This window comes from Ambystoma mexicanum, chromosome 13 (genome assembly GCF_040938575.1).
Source record: "Ambystoma mexicanum isolate Mex_15411 chromosome 13, UKY_AmexF1_1, whole genome shotgun sequence".
NCBI classification, from domain to species: domain Eukaryota; kingdom Metazoa; phylum Chordata; class Amphibia; order Caudata; family Ambystomatidae; genus Ambystoma; species Ambystoma mexicanum.
The window spans coordinates 142492386-142518420 of NC_090938.1; the positions used below are offsets into that span (position 1 = coordinate 142492386).

The 26035-nt window shown below is 44.1% G+C and overlaps 1 protein-coding gene across 3 annotated transcripts in view; it reads left to right on the forward strand.

Annotated features, from left to right (window-relative positions):
• The window catches only part of TAF11 (TATA-box binding protein associated factor 11), a 302110-nt gene that overhangs the window by 211677 nt on the left and 64398 nt on the right, over window positions 1-26035 (forward strand). Inside the window, exons 1-3 of one of the 3 annotated variants that reach the window (XM_069633495.1) lie at window positions 4738-4884; window positions 23144-23360; window positions 24603-24814. In XM_069633495.1, coding sequence (XP_069489596.1) covers window positions 23175-23360; window positions 24603-24814 — 398 coding nt within the window. In that variant the 5' untranslated portion in view covers window positions 4738-4884; window positions 23144-23174. Of the gene's footprint in view, window positions 1-4737; window positions 4885-4933; window positions 5137-23143; window positions 23361-24602; window positions 24815-26035 lie in introns of those variants that run through there. The other 2 variants (XM_069633497.1, XM_069633496.1) reach the window with 2 other exon arrangements.

Sequence of the window (26035 nt, forward strand, 5' to 3'; positions counted from 1 at the left end):
CTGCATCGTGATGCTGGACGTATTGTAGAAATTCTAGGATGTCTTGTTCCTGATAGGAATTCTGCAGTGCGCCTAAAAACTCGGATAAGGGTTGGGAAAGCACAAATATCACCTTCTTGGGCAGTATAAAGGGTAGTCCTTGTCGTTCGGGCATGGTATCATTAGAAAAACATCTGGATAGCACGTCGGCCTTATTGTTTTGTACTCTGGGTTTGAAGATGATCACAAAATCAAACCAACTAAAGAAATACACCCAATGGGACTCTCTCTGATTGGTGCATATGGCTGTTTTGAGAAAACCCAAGTTTCGAAGGTCTGTGAGAACAGTGATGGGAAAAAACACTCCTTCCAAATATTGTCTCTAATGTAGAAAGGCTTCTCGGATTGCTAATAACACTTTATCGAAAATTGTGTAGTTGATTTCAGAAGATTTACTGTGATTTTCATGAAGCTGAAATGTTCGAAGGCGAAAAGACCAAAAGTTAGTTTACTGAAAATAACTTTCGGTTTTCTCTCCCCTGAACATTTCAGACTATCCCCTTGCCCCCCTGCCTCTTACTTACCTCTTGGCGGCACACCTCCTTGTGTGCCGCCGTCTACAGCATCCCTCTGCAACACCGGCTCCTTTCACTTGCGTGTATGGGAACCAGCGCTGTGGGGTCTGCTTTTAAAAAAAATGTTTTTACTTATTGTGACGGGAGCGGGGACACCCCTGCAACCCCTGCTCACATTACAGTGAAGGAGGGTGCGGGGGACACTCCTTCAGCCCCTGCTGCCCTTCTTCAGTAAAATGGTTTGTATGGCATATTTTTTCAAATGTTTAGGCTGTACAAGATTTGACAGCCTAAATTCTGTCAAATATGTCATACGTTTTTCTTTCTTCAGTTTTTTTGGGTGTTTCCTTTCAGAAGGGCTGAGTTTACGAGAGTGATAGGCTACTGGGTCGATCTCAGAAGTTCTGCTCCTACGGCATGGTATGATGCATCAGTCTCAATGATAAAGGGGGCATCCGCCCGAGGTAGGCTTAACACAGGAGCTGTAGTAAATGCTTTTTTCATTCTGGAGAAGGCCTCTTCTGCATAAGGGTCCCACTGATAAACGGTGTCCATTTTGAGGAGGCGTGTAGTAATTTACAAATCCAAGAAATCTTTGCAATTCCTTGGCCTTCTTGGTACATTCTGTGAGAAACCAGAAGGTGTCTCACAAGCTAGTCCCCGGGGATCTGTCATCCAGGTGGCCAGGACACGGCCAGCGCTTTTGGATCCATTTCCTGTGGGTGGACCAGTGCGGGAGGATCACCTGGGTGAAGGGTCTTCGGGGAGTGGAAGTGGGATACCAGATGGCGAGATGTGGTATCCCCTTCCCTGTAACACCTTTACCCCATCCTACCAGGTAGGAAATTTAGGAACTCAACTCCGCCCCCCTTTCACAACACAAACACGTTCTCACAGACAGATCGCTATGAGAGAAAACGGACTAACACCCAAACCGTATACCTGACATGTCCCAAAACAATGGTAAGGCAGGATCAGGAAATTACTGACCATTACGCACACCTGACTTCCATTACACTTCCCACACTGATAAAGGGCGGAGCAAGAGAGTACACTCTGAGCGCGGCAAAGCACACAAGGAAACAGCAGCTCCAAGATTGCAGTTTTACACAAGGAGAAAAACGGTGAAACAGAAGGGGATCACAAGGAGATAAGTGCCCTTGACCTTTTCGACAAGGAACGTTCATTTCATGAAATCACGAGAATAGAAAGTGTAAGACAAGGAAACCATGCTAAAGAATCCTGCATTGTGTGTCAGAAGTACCTGGGGCCCTCCCACGTCGATAATCAAAGCTGGGAGAATCGTGTGCTGCCGTGGTACTGTCCCTGGCTCCTACAACAGAGCAGTACCAGTGAAATCAAAACAGCCGGTGAGTTGGGGAGACCAATACCAGACTGATCTGTGTTGAAGCCAAGATTGCAAGCGGCAACATTGTATGGTGTGCGGTGAAGCGAACAGTGTATGAAACGCATGTGATAACCAACGCGAGTAAACTTGAACAACAGATGAGTGATTGAACTTTGAAACCAAGATACAATACCTTTGGCAGAGTGGTGCGACACTGCGTGCATGCTCATTAAAATGTCCCTGTAAGGTATCCAACCGAGAGTTGACAAAGGTGAAAGAGGGGCAAAGAACTCTGCATCAAAGTGGTCCTACAGCGGGTCAAACAAAATCCTGTGCACAATTGAAAGTCTTCGATGTTGATACTGCCAAGAAAGTTGATGACAAAGTAGATAAATTTGGCCCGAGCCCGAACGACGGAGATCAACTGAAAGCTTTAGGTCACAGCAAGTTTGTGTTAGAGTGAATTAAATTGGTCCCAGCCCGGCGCAGGGAGACTGACTGAATATTGTCTTAAAACGGATCTGAGCCCAGCTGAGGGGGATGCGGTGTGAACCGTGAATTACCAGAGAAATTGGATACATGAAAATCCTACGAGAATTCTGTTAAAGGTTAGCTCAGCCGAGCTGAGGGGGATCCGAGGTGAATAGTGAATCACCTGAGAAATTGAGTATGTGTGAAATCCTAAGAAGAAAATAGCTTATTGTTTGTTTGTCGCATCAGGCCTTCTGAAAGAAAAGACTCTGAAAGGCAAAGAGACTTGGGCACGGAAGGCTGGGATGCTAATGTTTGAACTGCACCCTGGTGCTAGGGAAGCCAGAGACTATGCTAAGGCTGAGTGTGCCGTCTTGTCTCGTGTTGAAAACGTGGGAAGGGAGGCCAATGGGCTTAATATCCTGACAAATCATTTCTTGAACACTTCTCTCTTTTACATAACATTGTTTCCCACACTATTTGTATTTAGAGGCAAGGATTGGCAATAGGTTTTATTTAGTATAGGCCCTTTTGTTTTGACAAGATACCACTAGGACTGCGCTATTATTATTTGATGGTCGTAGCTTGATCCCATATTTAGATTTAGGATTAGCTAGGCGTTTTTCAAACCCTTTTTGAAGTTCAATAAATACCCTTGAACTGTGGTCACTTGTGTCTGTCTTACTGTTGATACCATGCCTTCCTTACAATTCCATGTTTGGAAAGCTTTGATCTTTTCTTGGTCCATGTCCACTCCTTCTTTTTCAAGACAAATATTGCTATTTTTCTCTTTCCCCCTCCTAAAGTCATTCTAACCCCCAATGAACACCTATGGGAAAATTAATTTTTCTGGCGTTCCGTTACAAAGTCTCCCTCCCAGGTGCTTCAGAATGTTGGCATGCATGCCTAAATCTGTCCCTCTGCCAAGACAAATGTCCAAATCCACCTCTCTGCCAGGTTGGTCTCTTGCACGGGACAAATGCTCAAACTGGCCTCTTTGTTCAGGACAAATGTCCCAGTCCCTCCTCTGAAACAAATTGCCCCTTACTTCTACTACATGTTTCAAATCTCCAAATACTCGACCTTCCTGAGCAGGCTTATCCAACCACACTCTCTGTATAATTAATTTACCGGACATATCGCCTCTTAAACACAGGATAAAACGCTCCAAATCTGTCCCTCTGCAGTTGGCAAAAGCCCAAATCCGCACTTCTGCACAGGCCAACGCCCACTTCCGTCACTACACATGATAAATCACAAATATCCCCAGGGGTGTTGCTAGGTCTGGAAAAGACCCGGGGCTACGCTGATGTCGGAACTGTCGGGACAGGGGGCTAGCTAGCCTTTTGGTTGTAGCTTCTGAGATTCTATTCAGGGAACAACCAAAAGATCAGGGGCTACAGCCCCCTTAGCCCTCTCTAGCAACGCCACTGAATATCCCCATGTGTGCAGGAAAACAAAGCCCCCACTGACCCCCCTCTACCACACCTCTCAACCTTTTGAGTCCCCAGGGCAGGTGAAAACTGATGATTTTGCTTTTAGGGTGAGAGCCCATTGAAATGTATGGCTAGTTAAGGCTGTAGGCAGGCGAGTGACATGATTTCAAGGCAGGTGACACCCAGCAAAAGTGTTGGAGTGGTTATATACCTTTGTAAAAGACAAACCCCCAAATAAACCCCTCTGTATAAAAGACAAACCACCATGCTACTCAAAGAATACCCAAATATTCTCTCTCCAGACATACCAACCCTCCGTTTTAGGTGGGAGACTCAAGATTTCGAACTGAAAAATCATAACTCCCAACCTTATTTGTCACCTAGGTGGGTGAAAACACCCGATTTTCTTTTTGGCGGGTGAGAGGCCCATTGAAATGAATGGGCGTATGAGGGACTTGGCGGGTGATTCGTCTGCTTTGAAGGCGGGTGACACCCGCCAAAAGCGGGTGAGTTGAGAGCTATGGAAAAATATTGCTATTTTTGACATTCTCCCGCCTAAAATAATTCTAGCCCCAATGCATAACTATGGGGAAATCAATTTCTCCCGTTTTCTCTAGTGAAATCTCCCTCCTATGTGCTTCAGAATGTTGGCATGTATGCCTCTCTGCACAGGGTGCCTCTCCCCTCTAGACAGGAGCACAAGTATTTCATAGCTTTGCATGGGACCACAATTCCCAAGATGTATACCGGTTTACTACAATTTATCCTGGGAATTACTTGCCGCCGTTGTTCTCAATCTCGGCGCAATGCAGGCGTATCTTTGCCCCTCTGTCACGAGGTTCCCTCTGTCTCCCAGATTCCCGCTCGTGCACTGATCACGTGGTACTTCACGGGCATACATAGTTTGCTTGTGCGTAACGTGCACCTCACGTGATCTGGTAGGACGTAGCTAGGGTTCATTTCTCACATAGGAAGGACTGGGCTACTGGGAACTAAATATTGCCCACTACATTGCGGAGTAGAACTCCGTGCACTGCATTGAAAAAACAGAGCGTGGAAGAAATGTAATGAATCGGTGAGAGAATGTCCTGACGTCTCGGTGACACGGCCTGGGGATATGCTGATATTCCTGGTCCCATTATATGTAGAGAGGAGGTGTTCTGATGAAAAGTAAAGATGATTTCCTGACGAGCGCTGGTGGAATATCATGTGTAGCGTCGAACGCTCGATGGTTTAAGATGTGTTGTACGTTTTAATGAAAGACGCCCCGTAGTGGTGCTGCATCAAACCCTATGCTCCTTCATTTCACAGCTATGCACGCACCTCCGTAAGTTTAGTCAAAATTATTTACTTGGCACTACAGGTTTTGAAGGTGGGTGCCTTCCTTCCTGTCTTATCTACCTTATGTCCTCATCCTACCCAACCTTGCCTCGTAAAACAAGCCCCTCCTGTTATTGCTAACTGGAGCCCTACCGATCTCTAGCCCTCGTAAAGGTAACAATGTCTAGGTATCGGAGACAGTGACCCTTTTGTTTGACTTCAGCTATTAGTCAATTAGTGCCTTTCCTGGTGTGGCCAGGACCGTCTGAAGATGTTTGGGGGCCAATTTCCACATGATTGTGGCCCCCCTTAGCCCCTCGTTTAGAGTGGAAAGAAATCCGAGACACCCATTCTAATGGACATCATGTTAATAGCCGCCAATTATTACGAGGCGCGAAACAGCGGGAAGCTGAGACTGAATGCCTGCTGAATAGCTATGAATCCTTTTTTTGTTAGAAAGTGGCTGAGGCAGATGAACCAGTGTTGAAAGGCAACGAGGTAATTGTTTTCCCCAAGGGGGTTGAAGACTGGACAGGCTCCAGTAAACTCAGCTTGTAAGGCGAGCGCTGCAAAGCGCACACTATAACCCCCCAGAACCTAAGTAATGTATAAAGGAATATAATGTTATTAGACTGCTGACTGGCAATATGGGGGTAGTTGCTGGGGGCTGTCCTGAGGCTCGAGGCTGCTTTCATTTGAAAAGTTTGAAGGGCCCAGAGGCCGTCCCTGGGTGTGGCTTTCCAAAATACAGATGCAGGGAAATATATTGGCATGGGACGTTTTCCTTAGGGCACCCATTAGGCAAGCATACCTTGTCTGAGGACTGGGGGCGTACACGCCTTTGCTCCTGTTGGGTGTCAATTTTTGAGTTATCAGGACTAGAAGGGGCATCTCCATTTCAACATCCCCAGTTTGCACCTCAATCTGTGTAAAACATCTAAGTAAACTGAAGCAGAGTTGCCCAGAAACGTGAACCTTTTTGAGGGGACACATTTTTAGCACGTCATGCATAACGCAGTTCTTTGTCTAACGATTGACGCAAGCATGGTCTGTCCTTCCTGGATGTCACCTGAAGCTCAAGCTGCCAGCAATCAAATTCATTCTCAAAGACACCACTACCAAGCACACTGGCACTGCTCTAACGATTCACAATTTAATTATCATAGAAGCATGTTTTCCACTGATTTTAACAATAATCAAATTGGTTGTACGCCACTTTTTAACAATCCTACTTTTAAATTCAAATGATTTTATGAATATTTTTCAAGAAGTCATTTTGTTAGTCTCTGTTTTAAACTGTTGGCTGTATCGAATCATATTTGATTTTATCTGATTTATATGAATGGATTGATTGTACTATGATGTATTTGCATTTTAAAGTGAGTTTCTTTCTCATTTGTAATGTTTGTAAAGGTTCTGTAAGAATCATACAATTAAATAAAGGAATATATTTTGTCATTAGACTGCTGACTGGCAGTGAGCGAGCAAGCAGCAATAGGCACTGTCCCCCTGAGAACACAGTGCACAGCTCCTTTACCAAACTTTGGAGGCGTTGCTACATATCCCGGAGCCCAGCACGAAGCGCTTGCGCAAAGTGTTTTGGGCAAAGTTTTCTGTGTTGGTCGAGCGAGCGAGCAGCTACAGGCACTGTCCTTCTGTGAACGCAGAGCACGGCTCCTTTACCAAACTCTGGAGGTGTATCACGTAGCCCAGCGTGAATCGTTCTGTGGACTGCTGGATGCTGAGAAGAACAAACGCAGTCGGAATCCGTATCTGAACATCGAACAAATTGATTATTTTGCCTGTCTCTATTATCTTTTCGCTTGCGGGGAGCGACTGTGTGCCACAGCCTTTGAGCTCCCTCGCCAGTCTTCAACGCCCTACTTCCTGAGATTTAGTCGAAGCAGAACCATGCTGGAAAAGAAACAGTGAACATTGTGATATTGGTTTATTTTGTTTTGCTTTTCCTTAAACTGTGCGGCAGAGCCACGCAGGGTTGATGCCCCAGAGCTCCCCTATTGGGCTTGTTGCACATTGATGTTATTGTTCCATCCAGGACTCGCAATAAGAGTCTCTCATCCTTCTATGCGACAACCCCGTGGCTGGGCCACATAATTGACATTTCTGCTACTCTTTGCAATCTGGTGGTGATAATATGAGGAACACAAACCCTAGCAGGCCCACAGAAAAAGTGGGGAAACTTCAGCAGAGTCCCATAAACTGTCCTAACTCCACTGTCGATGCCCCATACACAAAGGATAAAAAAGCGAATGCAGTGGCAGTTGACCTCTTTACAACTACCTAGCCCACGATCTTGGGCTACTTTTCCAGCATTGGTACAAAGCCGGCTACTATCGTCCGATAACTATCCTGGATTCAGAAAGTAAAATTTTCGCACTCATGATACTGAAGCACCTGGATTCTTGGGTTCATAGTATTGACTTGATTTCCCCCTTTCAACCGGGTTTCCGGAAATCTCATGGAACGAATTAGAACCGGTTCCTGTTGGGTTGTCTTAACGACTCTGTTAATAGGGGGGATACCCAGTGATGCATTTGGCTGCGTTTGATTTATCCAGTGCCTTTTGATACTGTTATTAGAGCCAAATTAATGCAATGGGGAATCCCGAAGGTCTTCTCAAATTGATTTTGTTGTTACATGAAGACAGCTTTGTAAGAGTGTGGCTGAATCACGAGGGTTCTTTGACTATAAAGATAGACTGGTGTATCCTGGCCCCTTGTCTCTTTAATCTCTGTGGCCAAATCATTAGAAATTGCTTAATTTATCCCTCCTAAAATTGGACATTTGTCAATTTGTTGGATGGCTTATGCCGATGATTTTGTCCTGATTGATTTGTATTCAAACAGGGCTGCGTCGGCTATTGCTAACCTTTTAAAGGCTACGTGAAGGAGAGCAATTTAAAAATGAATCCCAAAAAAACCCAGATTACGTCTATGGTGCAAAGAAAACGTAAGACCACATTGAGCTGTTCTCTAAATGGTTTAGCCTTGGAAAGGGTTAATTGCATAATTTACTTGGGGTTTCCGTTCATCTGTTCTCCAGATAAAGTATTTCTTCAGAACTATATGAGAGCCAAAGCTGACTTTTATATTCCCCAAATGAAACATCTAAAGCATTGATTCTGCAGGTTTTCACTTGTACTGATTTATCAAATTCTTTGAAGGAAATATTTGTCCAAAACTCCTGTATTGTATTGAGTTGTTGGATGAATGGGCACTGGATTACCTGTCGTTGATTGAAGGTGTTATCTGGCATAAGGTGCTGGGTGTTTTCAACTCTCTTCCAGTAGCAGCATTACACATGAATGTGGCCTTACGTTGTTAAAAGCAAAGGGTCAATGGCGTCTATTGTCATTTTATGGGAAATTGTTGCAATCTCGTAGAAAGACCTTACATCAGGACTTTGCAGAGGCTATGAACCAAGGGCAAGTCTCGAGTTTGGGAAAGTTTAAAGCACGCTGCAAGAGTACATTGATTTCACTACTGATGAATAATCCAGATAGGATTGGTCTAATACTATTGAAAGTCTGCACGGTTATGCCTCTCTGACACATTTAGAATCGGAGCATAAGTGCAGAGGGACTATTTCCCCCTACTCGGTAAGGTTCCCATGTGACAAGACCAGAAATGTATTTATTGGTTTTAGATGTAACCAACTCTTGACTAAAGAAGTACTCACTGTTTTGCTTTTAATCTTTTTTTTTTTTTCTTTTACTTTATATTAATTGTATTGAATTGTATTAAGGTTGAATGTATTTTTAACCAAAAACAATAAAAACACAAAAAAAAGAAAGCTGGCTTCAACATTGCCTGGGTCGCTGCTGGCAGATCAAGGCAGAGCTGATTTATTGAACTCCCTCCCAGACTCTTGTGAGGTTTGATCTCCCACAGTACATACATTCTGCTTACGATGACCATATGGCTCTTGTTGAAGACTTTAATAAACACATACTGAGCCCTACACTGTCAATAGATAATAATGGGTCACTTTTAAATATGTGCAATAAGTTCAAACGTAATATTCTTGGTAGTCTTACTGTGTGTAGGTACCCTGTTGAAGCTAGAAGAACTGTACCCCATGGCAAATAGGCCCTTTATTAATCGCTCTTTTTTACTATGTATGTGGTCTAATATAACCAGACTCTTTTTAGGATTAGAGTCAGAGACATGGCCCAAATTGAACTCCCCAAATGGGATAGTGTAACAAACTGGACGCTGAAAAAATGTTCATCACCTGCAGTGGTTTCCCTTCTGTGCATGTGTGCTGGTGGTTTACACCATTTTGGTTTTAAATTGACATTCTGTTGTGATCTGCCTACGATAACCTATAATGCTGGCATGGGCCATAGTGTTTTAAACAAGGAAAGAGCATCTCCCCTCTTTCCCCGGTGTCCCATTTGGAAAACAAGGTAGGGGCTTTAGCGCTGGTCAATCTGATGATCTTATTGTGGATGGGAGAGAACTAATTGTTACCCGGTAAGTGGGGCTATGACTATGCCAGAGGACCAGTTGGAGGGAGGTAAATAAGATACGGAATAGCAAGCTGGAATACTAAGGGCCATGGCCACATTGTAAATGGGGAGGGACAGTATCCCTGCTTGCTACGTATGATGTCTTCCTCGTACAGGAAACCTGTCTGGAGTCCACAATGTACCTTGAGAGATCTCATTTGCCCCAAATTATGGGTGGCTGATCATCTGAGTAAGACAAGATATAGACTCCTGTTCCCTCGCCCAATCCCCCAATAATTGCTCTGTCCAGGCAGTTGAATTGCAGGTGGGCTATTTAGGGGATAGGCATAATATCCTGATTTGTAAATGTATACATCCCCCACTGATACAGCATGCCTGCAGAGCATTTGTGCCGGTCTTGAGGAGATTCTTTTCCACCTCGGGTGGGCCTTCAGTAAATCAGATGATTCTTCTGTGTGATGATTTTATTGCATGGTGTATTGAGGTCCAAGATTGTGCATCCTACCGAAACATTTTTTTAAAAGTGTGATGCTACAGAAACAAGGTAACGGCAGGAGTGCTCAATAGGTGCAATTCCTGAGAGTCTGGGATGTTACACTTATGAATGGCAGAACGAATGGTGATCTACCTGGCAAATACACCTGGGAAATCCCAAGGTACTTTTGGATAATTCTTTTGGGAATAATGCTTGCTTGCTTGATTAACACAGTGGAATTAAAATTGAGCAGAATTGCTTTAGTGATCACTCCATAATGGCACTAACTATCCATTGCCCTAAGAAAAAAAGGCCACTTCATAACTGTAGCAGGATATACCCGAATCATGTGGGCAATCGAATTTGTTGGACTGCTTGTCATGTATGTAAAGCCAACTTATTATCTGAATTTACGGATAGCGATATAACATGGCTGGGTTCCCTGAATGGTAATGAATATGAAGCATTACTAAAACCTATAGCAACTGCATCGTGTGCTGTCACTCAGCCTCACCAAGTAGAAGTGGACAAACGCAGTAATGCATTCGATATAGATATACGTGACGGCAAAAGAGCAAAGGGAAGGAAATATGAGGATGGCACGAAGCTCCGGACTTACTCTAGGGGAGAGGAGGAGACAAATTAGGGCTACTAAGGTTGCCTATAAGTCTTGGTTGAAACGATGGCGATATTCTATCAAAAATAGCGTATGGCAAACTACCATTTGTGTGCTTAGAAATAGAAACATATGGCAGATTCTGTCCGGGGCGAAGGGCTTTAAATCGAATAAAAAATATTAAAACCCATCCAGGAAAATGTGTGGCTATCCTTTTTAAAGGATAACGAATATGGCCACACTAAAGTAAACAACCACGAATATTGCCAGGGGTTTGGCCTCTATCGATGACCTCTGAGACTATTGCCGGAACGATTACGAATTTAAAGAAGTGCAGGGCTTCTTGCCCAAACTGGCCTGCTAGTATTGTCTTTAATAAAGGACTCCATAGGTTGGGCACGGATTTTAAAATTCCGATTCTAGAGGGTTAGCCACTCTTAGGAGATCCAAGAGTCTTGGCAGCAAACCATCTTGCTGCAAATATACAAAAAGGCAGACTAAGTGATCCCGGCAAATTATAGATTGCTGTCTCTCCTAGATGTGACTGGGAACATTTTCTCATCTATGGTCCCGAGCGCCCTGCAGAAATGGGCGGTTGATAATCACCTACTTCAATTTGATCAGACTGGCTTTTGCCCGGGAAGTTCAACCACCCACAAGCTCAGGACCCTGGATACATTACTCCGGAGAGCATCCATTAAGGGAGGATCTGCTTTGTATATAATTTTTGTGGATTTCAAGCAGTGTTTGACAGTCAGTCATGAAAAGCTATGGCACAAGCTGGAGCGGTGGGGTTGCCCAAAATGGTTACTGTGCATTTTGAAGGGGTTACGCCAGAACACTGGGGACAGAGTGAGGTTGGATGATTTTGGGACAGACTGGGTTGTTATAAACATGGCAGTCAAACAGGGTTGCGTTTTGGCACCCCTGTTGCATAACCTATATTTGGCTGACCTCCCCTTGCACTTTTCCTCAGTAGTGGGCTGTTGTTCCAAAGTCTGAGGTGTGCCTATACCATTTATGTTGTATGCCGACGACTTGGTTTTATTCAACCGTAACTTCAGTGGCGCAAGGGGGATGTTAGAAACGCTTGCGCAGTGGAAAATGCCTTGATAACCAACATGGATAAAACGAAAGCTGTGTTGGCCACAGTCCAGAAGATAAATCGTCTGACTTTTCACACATCTTTGGGCACCCTTGATTATGTTGAGAAATATCCCTACCTGTATTTAGAAATTAGCATCAACGTGTCCTTTGGCCCGATAATGGAGGCTAAAAAGATAAAGGCTTACCGCCTGACGCACATAAGACAGGTTTGACACAGCAGGCTATTCGATCGAGGGCATAATCATTTTATACAAACAATGTTTTTGCCCTATGGTTTATATGGCTGGGATGCCTTGGTCATGGGGGATTTGATATGGCTGGATAAATTGGAGGGCCATTTTTGGAGTGCTAAAATGATCTCCCTCGACCTCTATGGAATATTTTAGGCTTAAACTGGGCTTGATTTCTTTGAGGGGCCTACTATTGACCAAACTAGGTGAACTCCATATGAAAGCCAATTCAAACCCTAAATGCCAATTCTTTGCGCTGCTGGGAGATAATAGACTGCGATTGGAGCACAGGGGAAGCACATTTTCCTCTTTGAATTATAAGTTGTATGATCGCATCATCTGGCACCCACACTTTAATTGGGGCACAAAGTATGCTACACTGAACACAATATTCAGGAGAAAGATTAACCAATGGGATTGGCTAAATAATTATGAACACCTCTTCACTTTGCGATCTTACAGATGTGTATCAAAGGTCTCATACAGCTACTTAAAAACTCAAATCCATCTCTGGCAGAGCCCTAGTCCAGCCGTGCACAATTTTATTCTTAGATTGCGCATAAATCAATTGCCACTATTCGCCCTACGTGGTGCCAACAAGATTCCACTAGACCAATGGGTATGCTGCATGTCATGTCTGTAAAATACCAAGCATGGTTGAAACAGCCAGACATCTCTACCGAATGCAAAGGCCTGGGACCTTGTATATGACTACGTTTGGCAGATATGTCCATAGCTACGACTCCATAAGAAGAGAGGAGTTTTGGCACTATTGTCTTAACTATGAGTCGGAAAGCTTAGATATTGGCTGTGGCGTCATAACTCTAAATTGATATCTGTGGACAGCGTGCCCTCCCAGTAAGCACCTTTTTGAATGAATAGAGTGTCAGAGGTGAACTCTCTCGTATTACCATAACACATCTACTGTAATTGATCGCCTGATGTATAAAGACTGCCAATGCTCTCACGATTCACAATTTAATTATCATAGTAGCATGTTTTCCACTCATTTAAACAATAATCAAATTGGTTGTATACCACTTTATAACAATCCTACTTTTAAACTCAAATGATTTAAGTCTTTTCAAGAAGTAATGTTGTTGTAATCTGTTTTAAACTGTTGGCTGTATCGAATTATAAGATTTATTTTGTCTGATTTACATAAATAGATTGATTAATGGACTTTGTATTTGCATTTTAAAATACGTTTTAATGTTTTTGTTATGATGTTGATCATTGCTGCATGGAAAGCCATGCAGCAGAATGTTTACTAGTCCAGGTTCTGATGATGTCACAGACCCTGTGTGTATGTTTATGTTTTGCTCAAGGTTCTGTTTTAGTCAGTTGAAGCCTCAGGTGGGAGGAGAGGAGCCCTCTGTATTGTTGGGGCCTTAATATCCTGTTATCCTAATAAATACTTACTACGAAGACTTACCTGTGTCCAGAGCTTCCACAACCGCATGGGGATGCTGGGGGTGATGACATGAACGAATTTGATGTGGCTCTGATGAAGTTGGATAAGCACTTTAATCCCAAGACCAGCACGATATTGGAGCGGTACAATTTCCGCATGCGTGTGCAGGCATCTGAAGAATCTGTGGAAGAATATGTGACGGCGTTGAGACATCTTGCCCTGTCCTGCAAATTTCAAGATGGTTTTGACGAGCACATACGTGATCAGTTCATGACACACTGCAGGGCCAACAAGATTCGAGAGGAGCTATGGCTAAGAGATGAGCCAAATCTGGATGACGTATTGGACATTGCGAGGAGGGTAGAACATTCATTAGCGTGTGTTGCCAAATTATCTAGAAACGAAGTGCCAGAGCCAAAGGAGAGTAAAACGGAAGTTTTAAGTGTAACAGATGGGAAGGGCAAGAAAAAATCGAGGAATCGGCAGCCAAGTCGGGGAACTCCGGAAGAGAAAAGAAGCCAAGAACTCCCGCAGAAGGCAGAGAAGAAGAATGAGAGACTGTGTTTCCAATGTGCGAGCAATACACACTTCGCATCCTCGGTTGTGTGTCCGGGACGCAGGGCTACGTGTGCTAAGTGTAGGAGAAAAGGCCATTACGAAAACTGTTGCAAAAACTTTCAATTTGGACAAAATGCTCAAAAGAAGGTCCTATATGTGAACGAAGAAGAAGATAGAAGGTCGTCTGAGGAGGAAATGACACTTCAAATGCAGAATGTCGTGGTTAATGTTGTTATGGAGGATGAAAGTGTCGATGATTGTGAGCGTCCATATGCTTTGGTAAAAGTGAATGGCCATGAGGTATCCATGATGGCAGACTCTGGGTCCAAGATCACTTTGGTGTCAAGAAGTGTGTTTGAGAAGGAGATGCAAGGGGAAGTGTCCGGCCTATCAAAACCTGATATAAATCCGGGGGGTTATAATCAGGACAAAATTGACCTGTTGGGGTATGTGTGGAGTGAGTTTGAGTTCAAGGGCCGGAAATGCGACGGCAAGGTATACATAACAAAAAAGGGACAATCCCTGTTGGGATGGAGGGAGCAGAAAAACCTTGCCATCAAGTTGGACCCGAACAAGGATGAGCAGGTTTATCAGGTATCAAGATCAGATGTAGGGTCATGTAAGTATGTGGTAGAGCACGGTGGAGTGTTCAATGGAGATATGGGAAAAGTGAAAGGTTTTATTCACCAAATTATTTTGAAAAGAAATAGCACACCTGTAGTTGCGAAGCTTAGGCCAGTACCTTTGTCATTGAGGGAAGGGGTCAAGAAGGAGTTGATGAAATTGTTACAGTCGGGTGTGATTGAAAAGGCAGGTGGAGTAGAATGGGTGTCCCCGGTAGTGGTAGTTAAAAAGAGTTCAGGAGATCTAAGGCTGTGTATAGATATGCGTGAGCTCAATAAATGTATCATGGTTGATAGGCACCCATTGCCCAACATGTGTGAGATGTTGACCAGGGTTGGGCGAGGGAAGTTTTTTTCAAAATTAGATATGGCGTCAGCCTATCACCAGATTGAGTTGGAGGAAGGATGTAGGAAGCTTACCGCCTTTATTACTCACGAGGGTGTTTTTCAATTTAGAAGGATGCCTTTTGGTTTGGCATCGGCCTCATCGGTATTTCAAAAGGTAATGGACTGCCTACTCAGACGTGTGAAGGGGGTGTTTTGTTTCCAGGATGATGTGTTGGTCTGTGGAGAAACACTTGAACACGACAAAAGATTATTCGAAGTTTTGAGAATTTTTGAAGAAAGGGGGGTCACATTGAGACAGGAAAAGTGTAAATTTGCTCTTTCAAAGGTAGATTACTTAGGCCACGAAATTTCTCATGAAGGGGTGAAACCTAAAGAGAGCATTGTAAATTCGATAAAGGCAATTGAGAAGCCAACTAACAAAAATGAACTACGTTCATTTTTAGGCATGACGGAATTTTACCAAAAATTTGTGATGAACTATGCATCCAAAGTTGTGGAAATGAGGAAGATTCTAAAAAAGGGGGTTGAATTCATATGGAACAAAAAGTGTGACATGGAATTTACAAAGATCAAACAAGAGATTGATATGGCCCGCCCTTTGGGTTGTTTTGATACAAGGAAATGTTCTATAATCACTGTAGATGCCAGCGAAGGAGGGCTAGGTGCAGTACTTTCGCAGAGACAAGACGATGGTACAGAGGAGGTGATAGCACATGCGTCACGTGCCTTGAAGGGTGCAGAGTTGAGATATTCCGTTCTTGAGAAGGAAGCCTTAGCTTGTTATTGGGCTGTTGAGCGGTTTAGAAATTTTGTGTGGGGTATGGAATTTGTTTTGCGTACTGATCACAAACCATTAAAGGTTATCTTCGAGAGTAAGGGTTTGGATAAGGTTTCGCGCAGAGTGGCCGGATGGGTTACCAGGATGCAAGCGCACACATTTTCTATGGAGGTTATACCTGGGAAGGAGAACAAGCTAGCCGACAATCTTTCAAGAGTAAGGGTTGCAACCCTGGAAGGGTCAGGTGAGGAGACGGAAATGGAAATGGTGTTTGTTAATACAGAGGGAATTGTATCTAGAGAAGAGTGGCTGGTGGAGATTGCAAGACACCTGATAATTAATAAGGTGATTACATATGTGTCGACGTCTGTTTGGCCCAACAAATCTGATTTGGTCGAGGGTGAGAGGCCTTATTGGGAAGTTAAGGATGAGCTATCGGTCATTGATGGCGTGCTGTTCAGGTGGGAGAGAGCAGTTGCTCCGCCAGGTATTCGGAAAAGAATTATTGATTTGGCTCACAGTGGTCACATTGGTATTACCAAGACCAAGGCAGTATTAAGATCAGATTATTGGTGGCCGGGATTCGACAAAGAGTTTGAGAATCATCTTGCACAATGTCATTTTTGCATCAGGAGTGGGAAGGGGGAGGAGGCTAGGAAGCAGCCTCTGATTGATGTAGGAGTTCCATCAAAAGTCTGGTGTGATATAGCAATGGATATATTGGGTCCTGTTGACCTAGGATATGGCCGAGGAAGATACGTAGTACTGGTGGTTGATTTATTCTCCAGGTGGGTAGATTTCAAGGTGGTTCGTGAGATATCGGGAGAGAATATGGTGAAGGTGTTGCAGGAAATCTTTGCGAGTGAAGGATTACCTGAGAGTGTCCTTACTGACAACGGAACGCAATTTACTGGAGGGCTATTTCCTGCATACTTAGAAAGGTGTGGGGTAAGTCATAGGAGGGCATCTCTTTATCATCCTGAGACCAATGGAGTGGTGGAAAGACTAAATAGATGTGTGATGGAAAGTGTACGCATGGGAGAGCAGTGTGGTTTTGATAAATTAGTGATGATTCAAAACAGAATGTGGGCATTACGCATGGCACCCCATGCAACTACGGGATTGTGTCCATTCGAACTTATGAGGGGCCGAAGGGCCTTCTCGATGGCGTGTCCCCCATGGTTAGGGAAGAGCAGGGAATCGGATGTTGTTATTGAGGAGGTCAGAAATTCACTCAAGAAAAGGAAGAGTGAGTGGGTCATGCGAGAAAATAAGAGAAGAGGAAGGAAAGAATTGCATGTGGAGCAAGGTGATTGGGTAAGAATAAAGAAGGGTGTGGTGAAGAGAAAAGGTGATTCATTATACTCAGATCCAGTTAGAGTGGTTGCTGTTATGAAGGGAGCGGTACGTGTGGAAGGGGGACAGGTCTGGAACAAGAGTAGGGTGGCTACAGTGAAGAGAGATCAAGTGTAAGGTTCCAAAAAAAAAAAAGGGGGGAGATGTGTTATGATGTTGATCATTGCTGCATGGAAAGCCATGCAGCAGAATGTTTACTAGTCCAGGTTCTGATGATGTCACAGACCCTGTGTGTATGTTTATGTTTTGCTCAAGGCTCTGTTTTAGTCAGTTGAAGCCTCAGGTGGGAGGAGAGGAGCCCTCTGTATTGTTGGGGCCTTAATATCCTGTTATCCTAATAAATACTTACTACGAAGACTTACCTGTGTCCAGAGCGTCTTCACAACAGTTTTAAAGGTTCTTTAAGAATCAAATGCAAATAAATAAATAAAGGAATATATTGTGTTGTTAGACTGCTGACTGGCAATATGGGGGTAGTTGCTGGAGGCCCCCATGAGGCTCGAGGCTGCTTTCATTTGAAATAGTTGAATGGCCCTGAGGCCGTCCCTGGGTGTGTCCTTCCAAAATACAGATGCAGGGAAATATATTTGCATGGGACGGTTCCTTTAGGGCACCCATTAGGCAAGCATACCTTGTCTGAGGGCTGGGGACGTACACGCCTTTGCTCCTGTTAGGTGTCCATTTTTGAGTTATCAGGACTAGAAGGGGCATCTCCATTTCAACATCCCCAGTTTGCATCTCAATCTGTGTAAAACATCGAAGTAAACTAAAGCATGCATCATCTTTTAAAGATTTTTATGAAGTGGATTGCTACATGTCTGATTGTGTAATGCGCAGAAACCTTTTTAGCACGTAATGCATAACAACACAATATGTTGTCTAAAGCTCCATTGGAATGACGACATCCATTGACGCAAGCATGGTCTGTCTTTCCTGGATGTCACCTGAAGCTCAATCTGTCAGCGATCAAATTCATTCTCAAAGAAAACCCCTACCAAGCATTTGTACAGATTCATGCCTCAACCCCTACCAAGCATTTGTACAGATTCATGCCTCAACCCCTATCAAGCATTTGTACAGATTCATGCCTCAACCCCTACCAAGCATTTGTACAGATTCATGCCTCGACCCCTACCAGGCATTTGTACAGATTCATGCCTCGACCCCTACCAGGCATTTGTACAGATTCATGCCTCGACCCCTACCAGGCATTTGTACAGATTCATGCCTCAACCCCTACCAAGCATTTGTACAGATTCATGCCTCAACAGTGTACAATCTCTCGGCTTGTTCTCTGCTCCGAAGCTCTCCCCTCAGCCCAGTCTTGCAACCTCTGCGTCCCCTGCATCCTATCAGTAACGCCATCGGTACATTCTCTGCCTACAGCACTCTGTTGCTTCCCAGCTAGGTTTGTATTTTTGATAAAGTACATGCATAACCTGTCACAGGGGTCTGCAACCTTTGGCTCTCAAGATGTTTTGGGCAACAAATCTTACCACCACCAGCCAGCAGAATCAATGAGGAGGGATCATGGGAGTTGTAGTCCAGAACATCTGGAGAGCCAACAGTTGCAGTCTTATCAGCATGTTTTTAAGAAGCAAGAAACACGCGTGTAAATGAAGTATTGACGTTGGTTGGGAAAGCGTGCGTGCCATGGTATTTCCTCAGTATTTTGAGCATGCTTTAGAGTCGTGGTGTTCCGGTTACTGTGGTGCTGCAGAAGAGTAGACATGTTTTTCTTTCAATTAAATGGGGGGGGGGGGTGCTCCCGTTGGACCCTGTGTGCACAGTAGATTTCAGTAAAACCTGCACGCATGTGTTCGAATTTTGTCAAGACTGCCTCTCTGCCGTCCATCCTCTGCAAACAATACAAAGAGTACATGTTCGTTGGGTAACAATAAACTTTGCTGTTTAAAATACGGTGAGCCTTCCTGCACTCTGTTTAACACAGCAAAGTTGACTCCTTCCATCAGGAAATTACTATCCTGCAGTTGGGAACGATATGGTTGGGTAGGCGTCTCTCCCTTCTTTGACCACACATGGGAGACCCGGATTCCCAAACAAGACGGACACATTTTCGCTAGATTGACCCACCCCACTCGTGCCTTGCTCAATACTCCCCCCGCAACCCCCCTCCCATCCCCCCTTGAGAATCCTGGCTAGAAGACATCTTAAATGTTATGGGGCTTAGGGTACAGCTATTAATAGCACCGTTTTTACTAATCCACCAGCATTTTTAAATGTAATGGTGGAGTGTTTCGCTGCTACATTCGACCATTGCCATTTCATTGAAATACTTTAAATACTCGCGTTTCGAGAACCCAGATTTCAACTGGGGGCTCTTCGTGGGAATTCACTTAGAAGTGGATATGGGTGTTCAAATTTTTTTACCACTTGGGGTCCCACTACAAAAAAATCAATGTTATTTGTTGTTTACAAGCCGAGAGAAGCATGGCAGCAAAGTGGGTGCTTGGAGGAGGAGTACTAAATGAGCAGAAACGCTTTCCAGTTGAGTGTGGCTCCACTGCACTGTTCTTGTAGCCTTCCCCTTTATGCTCTGCAGATACACGGATCTTTTGATGGATGCAAGTGTTGAGCTGCACGATGGGTGGATCCAGGGAGCAAAAACTCAAGTTGAAAGGTATGACAATCATTTGCCACCCCAATTCTATTCATACACATAGCACTCAATTTCATACTCGTCAAGAGTTAAATTTCACCAGCCAATAACTAGTGTACATTTTGCATCCTAGGCGAAGGGGTGTTTGCATAGAGGAACACACTTACTTCTTATTTGACATGCATGGTAGGATTTTATCATTTCCCTTTAAGGATTGCTTCTGGCATTTGTACCACACACACATGAGGGAGTCCAGCCAGTGCTGCAGCAGCCTATTGTTGCTATGCAGAGTAGTGTAGACCTTTGGCAGGGTGCATATGGACAAATGATCCCATAGCGCAGACGGTGCGACAAAGGCAATCGTAGGTACATCTGTCCGTAAAAAAAAAGTTGGATCCAACAGTCAACAAAATAACATGCACCACACTTATTTATAGCTACAAAAAGGTACGTCGTCCAGATTTTAAAAATGATGCCCGCCACAGTAATTTGTCTATGAAGGTAACGCGCCTATAAACCAATTGCAACCTTTTAGGCTCCCGAAGACATGCACTCCGTTACAACACCTGATTACAAGACCACTGCAAATAAACACCAGGTAAATGGTTATTCATAGGTTGAGCATGGACTATTTGATCCTTGCCTATATGCAAGGCTTTCTTTTTGGCTAAAAGACAATTGTGCTCAATTCCTGCAGGACATAAGATTACACCTACAAATGGTTGCATACGGAAGGGTTAGCCATTACAGATCCCCCCCTTACAAGGCAAATAATTAATTCAAACTCAAACCTATCATAACTTTCTTGGTGTTGTGAAAACCTGGCAAAATGGTCCAACCACAAGGCTGTCGGGACTATACTGCATTGATCCCCAAAAAGGGTGAAACCAGGTATGTAGTTGTCCAGACAGCCTTGCAAAATGTTTTTCTTGATTAAGCTACGTATAAAGTAGCACTTCTCTCGTACAAAGAGCATTTCCTGCAGAAAAGGTTTGCATTTGGGCTAATTTGCATACCCACAATGCCTTGCTGTTGTGGCTCAGAACTGGAGGTGAACTTTCAGCGATGGTTACTAGGTGGCGTTATGGAATGTGTGACTTTGCTCAAATGGACTTATTGAGCTGTTCTACTGTGAACTTGTGTTAGTCTCTTGCACTATTTCTTTGGTGCATATATCCCATTTACAGGTAACCATTGCTGACAAAAGCTAATTACATTTTCTACCACTTAGAAGATCTTTACAAATGTGATGGCTTTGTCAAACCTCATTCGATGATTGATCAATACTTGGCACTTCCTCAGATTAGTAACTCCTTGGAAGAGTAACCACTAACCAAAGGTGATTCCGGGCACTCCTATTATGACCACTAGCCACCCTTGCTAACAATAAGGCAGAGAAACAGATTGCAGTGACTCGACAGCTTGGCTTAATAGAGGTTTGGAAAGTGTTTCTCCTGCCGCACCCCCACCTCATACTTGGATAAAGTGTATGCACAGAAGAAAAAAAAACATTAACAGAGATGTATCTCGGTCGTTGAACTAAAGAAAGTGAAAAAAGGATTGGGATACAAATGGAGCACAGTCCACAGCAAAATGATACAAGTATACTGACCTATAAAAGAGACACTATATAAAAGTAATAACTGTGGTCACAAAATAATTATCAAGAATGGCTATCTGTTGCGTCATCCCCTCAAAAAGAGCTTTATCAGGAAATAAATTAACGCTGCAATCCGGCGGCTATGAAGAATTGCATCGTACCACCTCAAGCATTGTGAGAGAATAGCCGGGCATTTTAGTGATAAAATCACAAAAGTCTATACTGGACTTAATAATGGGCAGGGGGCAACTTTGGCAAATCGATGAACTGTGGATAGCTTAAGGAGAATGTGGCAGTAAAGAAAACTATATTAATATAGTAATGTCCTATAGGTTTTGTACCTATCTTGAAGAAGGATTCTGCCTGGCAACGAATGGCAGATGCCCTTGCTAGTCACATAATAAATGCCAGGCAGACTCTTTGTTGGCTATGAACCTCCTTTTCCCGACTTCTTGGCATGCCCTCTAGTCGTGGATATACTATTTATTTCACTTTGACTTTTAGCTTATGAACTTGTGGCCCTTCACCATGAATTCCAGGACCTGTGCTGTTGCCCTTGAAAATCTCTTGCTCTTCTTTTGTTCCTTATTCTATATTACCCACATTACTTTGTTGCCCTCTCGCCTATTGCAACCGCTGCATGCGCCCACTGGATGTTTAGTTCAGCCCCTCTGGAAATGCGATCAGACCCAGTCATTGTAACTGTTTGCACATCAATTCCAGATACGTTGCGCCGCGCACCCCGAGCCCCCATCATGGTTTGCCCGTGTGTCACTGTTAATCAAGTATCCCTAGCCTCTCGTGCCCATGTCTGTTTAGACCAGTCCGGAGCCCATGGCCAGTCTCTTCATTCCTAAACGTGTGGGTTGCAACATTGACACTTGTTGTGCCTTTTGTTGGACCCCCGCACCCCCTTTCGAAATGGTTTGCAACAATTATGTATTCAGATCCCCCTTTTCCCCCTCTTGACGATTTTGGTGCCCTGTTTTGTGGCTGAGTGTTAAAATGAAGAGGAATACCACAGTGTCTACATAACACTATTGATCAGCCTACATCGTACCGTCTGCATAGTAGTCCAATCTATTTTCATGCTTAAGCACATTGGTCCTGACATGATAAATGGTTTCCCCGACTCCGTGTTGGCTGTTGAATAGGGAAAGAGTAACCCCACTAAAGCAGGCAAGGGGCTCCTAACGAGGACACATCAGAATGATTATCCTGAAGATGCCGAAACGCGTGTTGCTATTTCTATCATTCCCATCATAAGGTTCAAGTAGTGGTAGCTTTTAGTTCTGCCACACCTGGACCGCTCCAACAGCATATTTTCTTTTTGTACCCCTGCACCTCGGGACCCCTTGTAAACGGTGCAGAACATGAAGTTGTAGATATAGTTTGTGTAGTCATTGCCTAAACTTTGTCATGTCTAAGATTAAGAGAGAGTAATTTCGGGACTCTGGAATTATACTCCAGTTTCTATGTTTAATTCCACTGGATAACACATCTTCTTGCTGTAGATCCTCGGACATGACCACCATTACTGACCTCACAATATGCACCCACAATGTTACAGCTGGTTATTAGACAACCTACCCTCTGTTGTAATTGTTACTATTTATTATGTTGGTTGAAAATGGTATCTGCATTAGATCTGTGTAAATAAAGTTTGTGTTTTCAGACTCATTTAAGCTAGGATAGGATTCCTGTTGGGTGGTAATATTACTCGCTCACTAAGAATTTTTATGGAATACATTGCCATGTTTCTTCAGAATACTAAGCATTTACTCTACTTCCATACAGTTGGAGTTTTGTGATTGTGTAGCTGCAAACAATGGAGGATTCCAAGGAAGAGGTGTCGAGGAAGGTGGATGACCTGGCCTCTGAAAAACCTGTAGAGCCTGCTCCCAATCCCATGTCTAGTACTGCCGATGGTGTGGCACCAACCATAGCCATCAAAGAGGAGAAATCTCCCAGCGTCCAGCTGATCAAGCATGAAGAGGACGAGGAAGACCACGATGTAAGTTCTTGCGTTGCTGTGTGGTGGCATCTTTGGACAGCATCTGGAGTTGGAAGAGTGGTGGGAAAACAGGGCCATCCATGGCAGGTGTAGTCATACCTGGAGGGAGGAGCCATAGAGGACTATGCTTTTACTCGAGTGGTACTTTGGGGAATATTAAGACTATCTGTAAACCTGTTAATTGGCCCACAAAATGAGCACTCGTGATGGACAACTGTGGAAGGCATTTTAGATTGAATTTTTTTAGCTCTGCAGCAAATGTTACAAAGTAACATTAATAGATTGGTGGCTTTAACCTGACATTGTCCTGCAAAGGCTACCTCCTTCCTGTCTGAAAGTAAAAACAGGGCCACGTTGTATCACTGCACTGAGCTGCGTGCACATTACGGGTGGTGGCGTGAGGTTGTGGGAGTACAGCTGTAGGTGTTTTCACTTGCAAATCCTCCTCGGCATGCTAGCCCCACGGGTCTCCTCACCTCCTCGATTACTTCAAGCACTTTGCGACTCGCCCCTTCCTCAGTCTTACGCAGAACCTCCTTCAGCCTGTTCTACCAACCAGTGCAGATTCTCCACCCAGATCCACTCTCCTCTTCCCGCTCATGCAGTACCCCCACACATCCTCCTGTGCAGATCCACCCTTCACCACCACTACCTAGTGTTTTAAACTCCATCCATGCGGGATCCAGTTCTCATACCCCACAGACAGAGCTAGGTAAAATGCTTATATTTTATACTGTTTAGTGAGGTGGTGCAATGTGGCCCTGTGTTTCCTATCAGACAGTATGCATCTTCTGCTCAACGTCAGGCTTCCAGGCATCTATATATTTTAGTTACTTTGTAACGGTTGCTAAAGGGTGGCAATGATTCATTCTAAAATTGCTCCTCATGCGAGACAAGCTGAGGGCTCATTTTATTTACAGCCTCCTTTAGACCAGAATGAAACCTTCAAAAATAGAATGTTTCAAATCAATGCCCCTTTTTGCATCTACACTCTTCTTTACACGGAGGTAGCCTACATCTTTCTGAAGCCATACTTTTCTGACACAACTGAAATCTTGACTTGTCAAGGGCTGCAATGCCACATATTCCTTTGATCTGAAGGCAGCCCCCGCCTTCCCAACCTTGCTGTTATTTGACCGGCTTGTATCCTTTGGAAGCTTAGTCCTGCCTGTGTCAGTCGCCATCTCTGTTTTATACAGACTGAGGCTACAGCTTTGGTGTCTCCCCCCACCCCTCCTGCAGGTAAAGCCAGTGGTGCCCCCTGAAGCAACACACCCAGATGCCACGTCCTCTGAAGACCCTGCACCCTCAACCTCTGCGACGTCAGAAACCGCAGAAGGCGACGACAGGGATGATTCGGAGAAGCAGCCTGATTCCAAGAAGATAAAGGTGGAGTTGAAGGAGAAGAAGGAGCGAAAGCAGAAAGTGGATGAGGACGAGATCCAAAAGATGCAGTAAGTGGCTGGTCCAGCTCCTATTACCTTTCCTCCGTTTCCAAGGCCAGGGCAATCGCTCGCTGACATATCATGCACCTTAAACAATAATTGATCATCTTAAAAAGAACGAAAAGTTTAGTACTTTTTTAGATGAGTACTAGAATCTCCCGTTTGGCTGAATTTGTTGGGTAAGCATGCATTCGTAGTTGTCACGCAGGCATTGGGTGGAATCCAGCTGGTATGGAACCATGAGAAGCAAAATAACCAGATTTGTTGGGCATGTAGATCAGGTAAGCGAACTGCATCGTTCGACAACCGTGCGAACAAGGTCATTCCTAACACGTCGAGTTGTGAGACATTATTACATGCTCAATTATTGGCCCCGAGTAGGCTAGTAGACTCTGCCACCTAGTGGTTATGTAAAATTCGGATGTACTACTTTGCTTACTCTTTTGTATATGACACACCAAAAATGTCATGCCTCTGTTTTGGATTGGCTGATATGCTGTATATGGCGAAAATATACTGATCAGTATTCGTCACCTAGATATAAATTGAAAAGTGCAGAGCTGAAAAGGGCAACATTACGAAAAGGCACTAGGTGCAAGTGCGATACCCTGTTACCTAGTGGGTACGCAGATTTCTTGATTTGACGGAGACCCTGCAAATCATCGGTGTGGGGCATTGATACTTGATGGGTATCCGTACAGTGCAGGAAATGGGCTGAAACAAGTTGTACTGGTGCTGCGGCAAGACATATCCCCCAGACCCAGGGGCTTGCCCTCGACACTCGCGGATCTTCTCTGAAGCCACGTTATCGCACAGACGTGCAACCAGCGCTTCAATGAGTAGGCGGCTTTCAGAAGACTCTGTAGCGCTGCCGAGTCTTCAGCAAGCGGGTTGCTCATGTGTGTGATAACTCCGCTTTAGAACAGGATACTCAGCAAGATCTGTCCTGAAACAGTTATTGCATGCACGAGCAACCCACATTTCAGCAAGAAGACCCTTTCAGTAGACTCAGCACGGAAAACTAAATGCAGAAACAGCCAAAGCCTCACATATTTGTTGCAGCTGCCCAAACTGGTATACATGCCCTACAAAGTATTTTTTTTCCTTCTCCTTTAGGGTTAGTAGTATGACCAATTAAACTGCAGAGCCCAACTTCCATTATCAGCTCAAGTGCTTCTTACCGATTCACTATAAGACCTGTCTGAAATCGTATGTCCCCATAATGCTCTT